At 27.8% G+C, this 11,300-nt stretch overlaps 1 protein-coding gene across 1 annotated transcript; it reads left to right on the top strand.

The window, feature by feature from the left end:
* The first annotated feature begins 7,510 nt into the window (after positions 1–7,510).
* LOC101513524 (probable WRKY transcription factor 14) lies at positions 7,511–10,793 on the top strand. Its single transcript, XM_004486451.4, has 3 exons — positions 7,511–8,473; positions 9,169–9,309; positions 9,906–10,793. Exons 1-3 carry the CDS (start codon positions 7,767–7,769, stop codon positions 10,513–10,515), a joined length of 1,458 nt encoding a protein of 485 aa, XP_004486508.1. The 5' UTR covers positions 7,511–7,766; the 3' UTR covers positions 10,516–10,793.
* Positions 10,794–11,300: the final 507 nt, after the last annotated feature.

Here is an 11,300-nt window from a genome sequence, read left to right as displayed (position 1 = left end):
AGTGTCCCGCGTGCCACTCAACACCAATGTCACAGGCAATACAAAAAATGTTATTTTAATTTGAGCAATTTTAATTTGTTATTATTTTAATTTGTGCATTTGGGGATTAAACATTTGATTAGTTTAATGTGGAAATGCAGTGATAAACGAGTGTGAAGGGTTGGCATTTTATAAGTATATTATTGAATGTATTATTAATTGTAGCATATGGTATAATTAATTTGTATTGATGAATAAATTAGAGGCCTGCTTCACATGGTAGGGTGATAGTGGGAAGACAAAAACCTTGTTAGATTAATGCTGAAAGAATCCCAGTTTAATTTTGTTCGTTTGTGGGAAATGTGATTGGCCTATCATGAAGGAACGTGAGACGAAGTGTTTGTCTTAACTAAATCCTTAATTTTGATTTTACAAGATACCACTAGTGTACTTATGCTACCTAGCTCGGGTTTTGTGGGATTTGTATTAATATATTATTCATCCCTAGCTACTTTTAATAATCTTATTAAATTGGTTCTTTGCAGGAGTTGGGGAGCTTCAACAAATATTTCCAATTGCTGGAAAATGAATGCTTCTTATTCAAGTGAATATATATATATAGAAAGAGAGTGGGGTTAATATTTTAATTTGTCAGTGAATTAAGTAATTTGTGGACCTAAAATTAATTATTTTATTGAAGTGTTTGAAATTGTAAGTTTGATTAGGATAAATTTAGTGTTTGAATGTATGTCAAAACATGGTTGTGTGTCTTTATTGATTCTTTGATATTTAATATTCACAAATGCTCATAAACAAGAAAAAATATTATGAAAATTTTATTTTAGTATGCATAACATTAGTTGCATGATAGAAATATATTGGTACAATTTTAAATGCATAAAAAATATTGGCTTAATTGCAGTTTTGCTTCCCCTATTTTACCTGAATCGTGAAAGTAGTCTTCCCATATTGTTTCTCCCCAGTTTTGGTCCCCCAAACAGAATTTTGGTCCAAAATTTGATAAAATTTCATTTTTTAAAGTCGTATTACACCATTTATGATCATATATTTCAGGTACAATTGTTGCAAATGAGATCTTGAGGCATCGTGTGACTTAAATAAATGCAAAAAAAATGAAATTTCATGAAGTTTTGAACTAAAATTCTGTTTTGGGGACCAAAACTGGAGAGAAACAAAATGGGGGGACTACTTTCGCGATTCAGCTAAAATAGGGGGACCAAAATTGCAATTAAGCCAAAAATATTTATTAAGTGAATTTTAATTTTATAAATTGATTTATAGAGGTACTGAACTCATTTCAGGTGTTTCAAAACCTATGAATCGACTTATACATTTTCAGAGGTTTTGTGAATCGATTCACACTGATTAAGATTTTAAAAAAACTTACGCATCGATTCACAGTCCCGTAAATCAATTCACACGACCTACATAATCAATTTTTGTCAGCTACAAATCATTTATTTTATTTAGGATGTGCTATAATTTCACCTAACAACTTATATTCTTTAAATACTGATCTAAACTATCATTTAAAAGAAGAATAGTTTTCTCTATCATAATCATTTTGATCTGATGCATTTGTCAAATCAACATAAGAAATCTAAATAGGTGTTTGTGAGAAACTATATATTCTCCTCCTTTGTCTTTTTAGTGATTTTATCCTTTATATCATCTTCATCCTTTAGGGTTTCATGGTTTCCCTTGGGAAATCCTAGTAGAGGCGACTATATTACCCTTAGGTAAGCTTAGAAGTAGAGGCTCCATATTTGTGTTTGGTGATAAAAATTTGTTCTAAATGAATTTATTTTAGTTAAAAATTATTTAAATAAGTCCTTAAATATACCAACAAAATAAATGTAGTTTCTAAAGTATATAAAATCTATCATTTTAAATTTCCTAAAATACTCTATCTGACTCAAAATATAATACTAGTGACATTTGCAAAAATATTGTTACAAAAATTAAGAAACTAGTTTTAATTCTTAAAAAATTTAAAATAGAAATTCAAAAACCACTCAAAGAGGACATAAGATTGCCACTTTTATTTTCCAATACATTTTAATTTTTTTTTCTTTGTCAAATGTACTATACAATTAAAACTATACACGTCATTTTCAATTTATTATTTCTTTACTTTGCATTTACATAATTAATGTATAACATCTTAACAAGATGTGTGAAGTGATGAATTTGATCTACTTTAATAATTATTTTTATATATTTGAAAGACTAAACTAGAGAGATATCTAATGACACTTCATAAACTATAATAAATGGAGAGTTCATTATTTTTTAAACAATAAAATATAACACCATATATTTAGATATATAGTGATCACATTTGCCATAATTTATAGGACAACAATCACAAATGTTGTCTCCTCATGATTTTGGCGAGGATTTGATTTGGAGATTTAATTGGCAAAATAGTGTCACTTTTGGAGCATATGATATGAAAATCGAAATTCATAGTGACAAAAGGCCCTTAAGAATAAAGAGAGAAATATAGATGGGGCAATAGTTGTCTTACTATATATACATAGTTGATAGTAGATTCTCAAAATGTCTCATCAAACACAAAGGACGGTGATTCTCTCCATCATCATTGGCCCAATAAAAATTGAATCCTTCAAACCTTTCATATATTATTATAAAATAAACAAAATTAATTAGGCCCCTCTTTGTCCCCACAACATGCTCACATTATGTTAATTTAATTATTACTAAAGAAAAATAATAGTGGGAAAGGGGAAGAAACGTTTTGAAACCTCTTTGTCAAAAAGTTATAAAAATAAGAGCCTTCAAAAGTGTCTTATCATGCTTGTATCATTTTATCTACAAGATATGATTCTTTGAGCATCATCTTTGAACGTGTCACAAGACTAAACTTAACAAAGAATTAACTTTTGGAACTAAACAATCAGTAGATGTTAACATTATCTCTCTTTAAGAAAGATATATATATACACACTAACCTCAATTAATATTTATATAACTTAGGTTAAACTTTTATTATTTTTCTAATCATTGTCCTTTATCATTCCGACATAATCACTTTATAATCAGTTCCTAGTTAATTTCATCCCACAATCTCATCATAATCACTTTTACAATTTTTATTATTAATTATACACAAAAAAGCCGTCCTTAAGTAGCTAAGGGTTAATTTGGCTTTTAGTAGTAATTATATTTCTAATTAATTACCTATTTAGATATTTTCTTGCTTTCAAGTTGTGACCCCAGAAGATGATTAAAAATGAGGTCGACTCCCATTAGCTCAAATATACTTTATTTGCAAAAGAAAGAATAAAAATGTTTTTTTTTTCTTTTATTTTAGGAAAATAATTATAGTGCTCAATCAAGGGGAAATTCAAATCAAAATACCACGTGTTATGTAAAGTCAACTCATTTTGACTTTGAATGGAGTAAGTGGACCTGGATGTTCTCAAGCACCAAGCACACATGACACACATAGGATCTATTATATTGAAGATCAAAATAATTTTTTTCTCATTCCATTGTCTTTTTCTACAAACTTTGCTTAATTAACAAAGGATCATATTATTCAATATTAATTAATCAATTTGTAAAGTGATTCAAATTGAATGATTATTGTGTGACCGGGGATCAGCATGACCCAATATTTACATGGCAATATTATTTACATTTGCATTTGTTAGCTTGGAACTAATTAGATATTATTTATATTAAAAATTAAAATTTGACCTTTGGTTAAAGTTTTGACCATTTTACAGACAAAATAAAAAACTGACCATTTTCACCTCTGCCGAAGTAGTAGATTAGGCAAAAAAAAAAAAAAATTATGTGGTTTGGTGCACTATGATTTTTAACACAAAACTGAACTGATTTATTAATCTATTTAAAAATTACACTTCTTATTAATTTAAAAGTGAAACACAACATGCAAATATATATGAAATATATATATAATTGGGAGATGATCAAGTAAAGGTGCAATTGGAAAATTAAGAATAGTTTAAAATATATTTTTGGTTTTTAAATTACACTTTTTATTATTTTTTATTTTTTATTAAAAGAAATATTTAAATTATTGTGACGTCAGTTTAACGGTGTTAGAATTTATTTAACAAAAGTTGTACTGAAGGATCATTTTAAAATAAAATTGTATTTACATAAATCTAAATTAAACAAAAAAATTTACAAATACTAAAATAAAAAAATGTTATAATTATAAGGACTAAAGACATATTTAAATTATTACGAATTCGGAGGGGATCAATTGCTTACTCTTTGATTTGGGAGTCACATGGTTGTCAACTTTAGGTGATGTCAAGTAAAACTGATGGACATTCACCAAGAAATTTTTGGTGCAAGGGAAGAAAATGAAAATACAACGATATCCTAGGTTTTTTTAGATTTTGGTGTTATCTCAAGCTTTGATGAAGATGAAATTGAGCATCATTTATCAGAAAAAAGAGGTTAATTGTGAAAAAATCATTGAGGATATTTGCGAGGTGTTTAAGGAACTTGAAGGTCTACCAACAAAACGCTAAGTGGATCACAAAATACTCATTGAATATATATGTCAATGTTAATCTTACAATTATCTTCATCTTGCGAAAATTGAGATTGAAAGACAAGTTAAATTAGAAATGATGAAATTAGGGATTATAGAACCAAGTAACAACCATTGTTACATCCTTGATTATAGGGCACTCAATATCTTTTTAGAAAATTGAATTTCGCTACATAATATATTTTTTTGTTAATTTTAAAAGTGTACTTTTTATCAAAGTGAGATCTATTACAGGTATTTAACACTCATTTAATAATTAAGGGATTTTTATTCACAAAACAATTAATCAAAAGATAATCTATATTTGATTTTTAAAGTGTCTCTTGAATATTTTGTAGATAAAAATGTAAAAAAAGTTATAATATATTTTTCAAAATTTATTATACAAATTATACATAAAACAAATATCTACCACTTACACATAAAATAAAAGTTTTTGTTTAAAACTTGAGCTAGAACAAAATAGTAGTGATTGCAACATTTAATACACAATAATTATATTAATAAAATATTTATTCCTTTATATATTTTTTCATTACATATTAAGATGATTTTGGAAATTACTTCAACTATTTACATCAATCACATTTTTTATATATTTAATAATTAAATATATTTTATGAACTACTATGCATATTATTTACTTTTCATATAACAAACAGCTACACGCAATTGGCATGCATAACTTACGCGAATACATAAGCATTTTGTTAATTTACTAAAAAATATAGCATCATTTTTACCTATATTTCCAAATTACTGAATCCCATATCGAAAACAATCCGCATTTCATTTTAATGTATAAGTATTTACTTTTATAATTAAAAAGTACAACATCTTTTGAAATTATTGATTACAAATTATTTATGGAACATATATGAAAAGTACATGTCTTGAATGTACTATTAAATGCTATAGTTATGAAAGTATTTATTACAATTCATTCATTACAAAATAACTAGTACTCTATCCATCTGTAATATAACTACTGATCCGGTCATTTTTAATTGTCGATTTAATGTTGTTTACTTAATATTTCTTCTTGTAATTGAATTTGGGTGGTCTTTTGAATGCCTTGTTGTGAGTTCTAAAACTTTTGGATTGTTTTATTGTGATCCACTTGTGCACTTCATGGGCATGGGTTAGCTAGTGATGATTTATTTGCTTTTAAGTATATCACCATTTTATCTCTAAAAAAATAAATAAGATGTTCGTTTCAGTCGTTGATTCAATTAAAAATTCAAAATAATATTGATCCATCTAAACATATATCACTTTATATAGTTTGAGATGTTAATTTTTCTATCACCTCAATTAAATGAGTGACATAAATTAAAGTGACATTAAATTTAAAAGAAAAATTAAAAAAAACATTGATTTGAATAAATCTTTTGTCAAAGTCATATTCCCTCCAAATTTTAAGTTTTATTACAACTTTGAAAAAAATTAGAAATTATTTTGAATGAAAATCAAAATCATTTTTGAGATTGATTTTTATTATAGTAAACAAAAATAAATTATTTTTTCTTTTTTACACTTTGAGCACGTCATAATTATTCATAATGGTAATTTTAAAAATAATTATAATAAAATTCAAATATTTTTAATAACAGTTATAATTGAGTAAAAGTGTAAAATGAAATAATTTATCTTGTGAAATCTAAGTATAGAAGGGAAATAAAATTGTTGAACGGCATGTATAAGAGTGGTAGATGATAGTTGTGAAGGTGGCACGTTAAAACATTCTTTGCTTATGGAAAAATATTGTGAGAGAGATTATTATTGAATGGCTCGAAACGTTTCTCCGCGAAATGCGGCTACTTGCCGCCTCTTTTGTTTCTTGTCAATTGTTATGTACAAATCACCACTCTTCTATCCTTTTCCCTTTTTTCCATCTTAATTACTATCAACTTTTTTTTATAAAATAAATTAGTATAAAAGCTACTCTCACATCTTTTTCTTTCTACATATACTATACTCATTACTACCTTATTTTATTATTATCATATCATACTAATAACAGTTGATTTGATTTCATTATTCACTTCATTCATACACATGCAAGGTGAATAGTATTTACTTTGCCTATAAAACATTTTCAGCCTTAAGATATTATATAGTGGTCCATAGTAAGAAAAGAATGGATACATACAACTCTCTTTCAATTTAATTAGTAATACATTTGAATTTGACCCCTATAAATAAAGTAATATTTTTTTTACAAGAAAAAAAAAGTAATATCAAAATTCGTTTTAGATTTTTGAATTACACTTAACTTATCTTTATAAAATTAATTTATAAAGTAAAAATTGTTTATTATTATTTATAAATTATTATTAATAATTATATCTTTTTAATGTGAAATTAGAATTTTAAATATATTTTTTTACGTTTAACATATATTAATAGACTGGTAGATAATTTGATGTGTGACTCAAATAGATAGATTTTAAAACCCTTATAAAATAAAACAATGTAACTATTTATTATCTAGTTATATTGAAAAAACCAGCAAATTCCACATAAAAATAAAGATAAAACCAATACATATAAATTTTATAGAGAGACACCCATCTTTTTAGACCAAATTCAAAATTATTGAAAAAATAAAATAAAAATAAGACCTAAATTTCAAAATATCAGTTTTCTGATACAATGAGATTAATACAACATGCAAGTGTCGACCTTATTTTTCCTCTAATAATTCTAAATAAATATTTGTTGGTTATTTGATTTTACAGGACTCAAAGAATTAGTCTTATATTATAAAAATATGAGAAGCAAATAATATATATTATAGAGAAATATCCCAGCTCTGCAGTTGAGTTGATTTAATTAAGTAGTCCTGGCAATTTCATGTTAATTAATTAAAAAACACCTTCTTATCTCTCTTCAAGTTGCGTATAGAATGGAGCTGCTGTTTATTGTGTGAAAAGTCAGCGTCTCTCTCTCTCTCTCTATAAACTCATCTTTCTCTTTCTCTTTCTCTTTTGTTATTATTTACAACAACATAAACCAGAACAATCAATTTCAACCCCTCTAAAACCTCTTCCTTAATTTGCTTTTTCTTTCTCCTTAACAACCAAAACCTCACCTTCTCAAATTGCATGTTAAGTCCCTTTTCTTTCTTATTAATTATTCTCTTTCAAAATTCCATTTATGCTTCAAAACATGAAACACAACTACAACAACAACATCAACAACAAGCATGTGTAGTATCTTTGTCTCTATTTTCACAACCATGGAGAATAATAATTACCAAGGTGATTTAACTGACATAATTAGAGCTAGTGGTGGAGCTGAACCTCAACAACATCATGATCAATGGCATCATAATCATAATCATGATCAATTCTCTTCTGATATTCACCCTTTAAGTTTCTCTTCTATTCTTGAAGGAACCAACAACATCTTTGGTGATCCATTATATTCAACTTTAAGAGACCCTTTTTTACAACAACTTGATACTGCTACTAATACTACAGGTTCTTCTTCTTCTTCTTCTACTTCTTCTTCAACTTCATATTTCAACATCACAACAACAAGTACTACTACTTCTACTTCTTTGGAACAACAAGGAGTTTCAATAATTGATGTTGCTTCTTCAGCTGGTGTTGCACTTGATCATCAACATCATGATATCATGAGATCAAGAAGACCAATATGTAAAAACATATTCTCAAATATGATTCAGATCTCTCCAAATAATGCAAAGTTATTACCTTATGATTCTAATTCAAACATCATGGCACCTTCTCCAAGGCCAATTATTAATAAACCTTCTTCTTCTTCTGCTATTGTCAATGTTTCACCCAACATCAATATTAATGCTAAGGATTCTCTTCTAGACAACAACAATACAGGAGGAGGAGGAGTTCAGATCTCATCTTCAAGGAATACAAATCTTAAAAGAAGGTCACTTACACATTATATTATATATTTCTTTGCCTAATTAAAATAGGTTCAAAAAAATTGATGTATTTGATTTATATTTTTTTAGGAAAAGAGGAGTAAATTTTATTTAATATTTAATGGCATGGGAGAGAATCAAATTGATATCTGCTTATCCATGTTACTATAATTAATTTCATGATGGTATCATAATTGATTGATGAATGAAATGAATTAATCAATCACATACTAGCTAGCAGTACTTATTTTGTCAAGTTGAAATTTTATGAAAACTATGGTAGAGAAAGTAGGGTTTGGCAAGAGTTAGGTATTTCCTTTTGTTTTGCTGATTAATCAAATCTATTTCGTTGACTATACACGTGGCACCGTTAATATGAATTTAGATATAAGTTGGTAATAATATCAAGAAGACTATAACATTAACATGTGGTTTCTTTTTATGCTTTTCATAAGCTTTAAAATTCACCTGAAAAGTAGAGTTAGCTTCTAGTCACATAATAATAATAATAATAACAGTATACAGAAACTGAACTTTCAAGCAATTACTTATCTTAGACTACTTTTTCTTCCATAGTTACCTGAATATTCCTATTCCTTGGAACTATGATGTGATTATCTATCACACACAAAAAAGCACAGTTATTGTATGAAGAGGTGTGTGTTAATTAATTAGTGAAAGTATATATATAATTGTGCAGGAAGAATCAGGCAAAAAAGGTGGTTTGTATTCCTGCACCAGCTGCTGCAAACAGCAGACAAACTGGAGAAGTTGTTCCTTCAGATTTGTGGGCTTGGAGGAAATATGGTCAGAAACCCATTAAAGGTTCACCTTATCCCAGGTTAATAACTTATTCATTATATCATATAATATTATTAATTCTTCATCTCAACTACTATCTCTTTAAATCATTTCCTTCTACTCTACTATTGTGTTTCTTCCATATTTCTAGCATATTCTTATTAGTCACACATTCACATTTTTAATAGTAACATGACTAAATGTTTTTCCAATTAACAAACCTCTCTCTCTAATTATTATTATTTTATTAAAAGAAATTTATAATCTTTGAAAATGTTATTTGTAATCACATTTACGGCCACTTTTAGCATGAGGTCTGTAATTGCAGTTGCGGCTACAATATAAAGATTTTAAATTATGGTTACGATTGAAATGTAAGCTTTTACCTTACAAAAAAATACGACTTAAATTGCAAATGTGTTGTCAATGGGAAGACCTCATAGTCTGTAATATTGCAGTTGTAGTTGTAGACTGTAATTTAAAACCATATTTATATATACAATGGAAATGTAACTGTAATTGTGGTCGCATCAGTTGCATCTATCAGTATTATTATGTTAAGTGAAGGTGTAAGATTGGATTAAATTATGTTACAATGTTTGTTATTGATTTGGTTTGGTGCTATATATATATTAGGGGTTACTATAGATGCAGCAGTTCAAAGGGTTGTTCAGCAAGAAAACAAGTTGAAAGAAGCAGAACAGATCCAAACATGTTGGTTATTACTTACACTTCAGAACACAATCATCCATGGCCAACTCAAAGAAATGCTTTAGCTGGTTCAACAAGATCTCAACCAACCAAAAACAACAATGCTTCTATCAAGAATTCATCAGAAACTTCTTCTCAGCTTGAAAATAACACAACAAAACCAAAAGAAGAAGAGAGCAACAACAACAGTGATGGAAATGATTCACCAGTTAATGTGAATGCTGTGAAGGAAGAGATGGAATTGGATATTGAGAAGCAATTTGAGATGGATGAAGGTGAATTCAGTGATGGACTTTCTTATAAGCCAACTATGATTGAAAGTAATCAAAGTCATGAAGATTTTTTTGCTGAATTGGGAGAAATTGAAGCTGATCCATTAAATTTATTGTTTAATCAAGGTTTTGGTTCAAGTAATGTTGATGATCATCAAAGGGAATCATCTTCCAAGGGTTTAGATCCATTTCATCTATTTGACTGGTCAGGAGACAACAATACAAACAACTCATTTGAAGAACCAAATAAGAGAAGGTTATGACAACACCTACAATTTAAAGACATGCACACACCTATAGTAATATATCTCCCTCACACACACACAAAAAGACCTTATTATCAATCTTGCTTTTTACTATTATTTGGTGGTGCTATATTATATTCAAATTATGACCTTATTTGAATGTGTCATGTTGGTTGGGGGTGGGGGAGAGATTTTCCCTTTTTTATTTTTTGTTTTTTGGATTTAAATTGCATGCAGCTAATACAAAACATATTCAAACACTCAGATGTCTATAAACCCTTGGATTCATTTGATTATTTGAAACTTAAGAGATGATGTTGGAATGATGAAGGATTTGGAATGTTCATAGTCAATAATTTTACACATTCATGCAATCAGTACCTCGTTGACTATTGGATTAAGATTCGACGATTTGATTCAGATTTTAATTATTTTAAAAATTAAATGCTAAATTTAAAATCTGAACCATCTGATATCAATCCAATAAACAAAAATATACTGATAATTACATGATGTCGACTAAATGACATAATTCAAATCTAAAAATGAATGAATTCAAGTGTCAAGATTTATTGACTAAGTGAATAAGTGTAGTCTTAATTGCATGTGATAGACAAATCCAAGTTTGTTTTATGTTGTGAGAGGGAGATAGATTAGTAGAGTGAAAATGTGATAGTTGGTTGGTTGATTGGAAGCAAAGGAAAAGTGAGTCCCACATATTGATTTTGGAATATTGGTGGATGGGACAGAAAGCTGAGGAACAGAAGGTTGCAATAGTTGTTATAAGTACATTTCACTATATA

Source organism: Cicer arietinum, chromosome 1, assembly GCF_000331145.2.
Source record: "Cicer arietinum cultivar CDC Frontier isolate Library 1 chromosome 1, Cicar.CDCFrontier_v2.0, whole genome shotgun sequence".
Classification (NCBI taxonomy): Eukaryota; Viridiplantae; Streptophyta; class Magnoliopsida; order Fabales; family Fabaceae; genus Cicer; species Cicer arietinum.
Note: the sequence above shows the minus strand (reverse complement) of the source record. Positions and strands in the feature narration are given on the sequence as shown.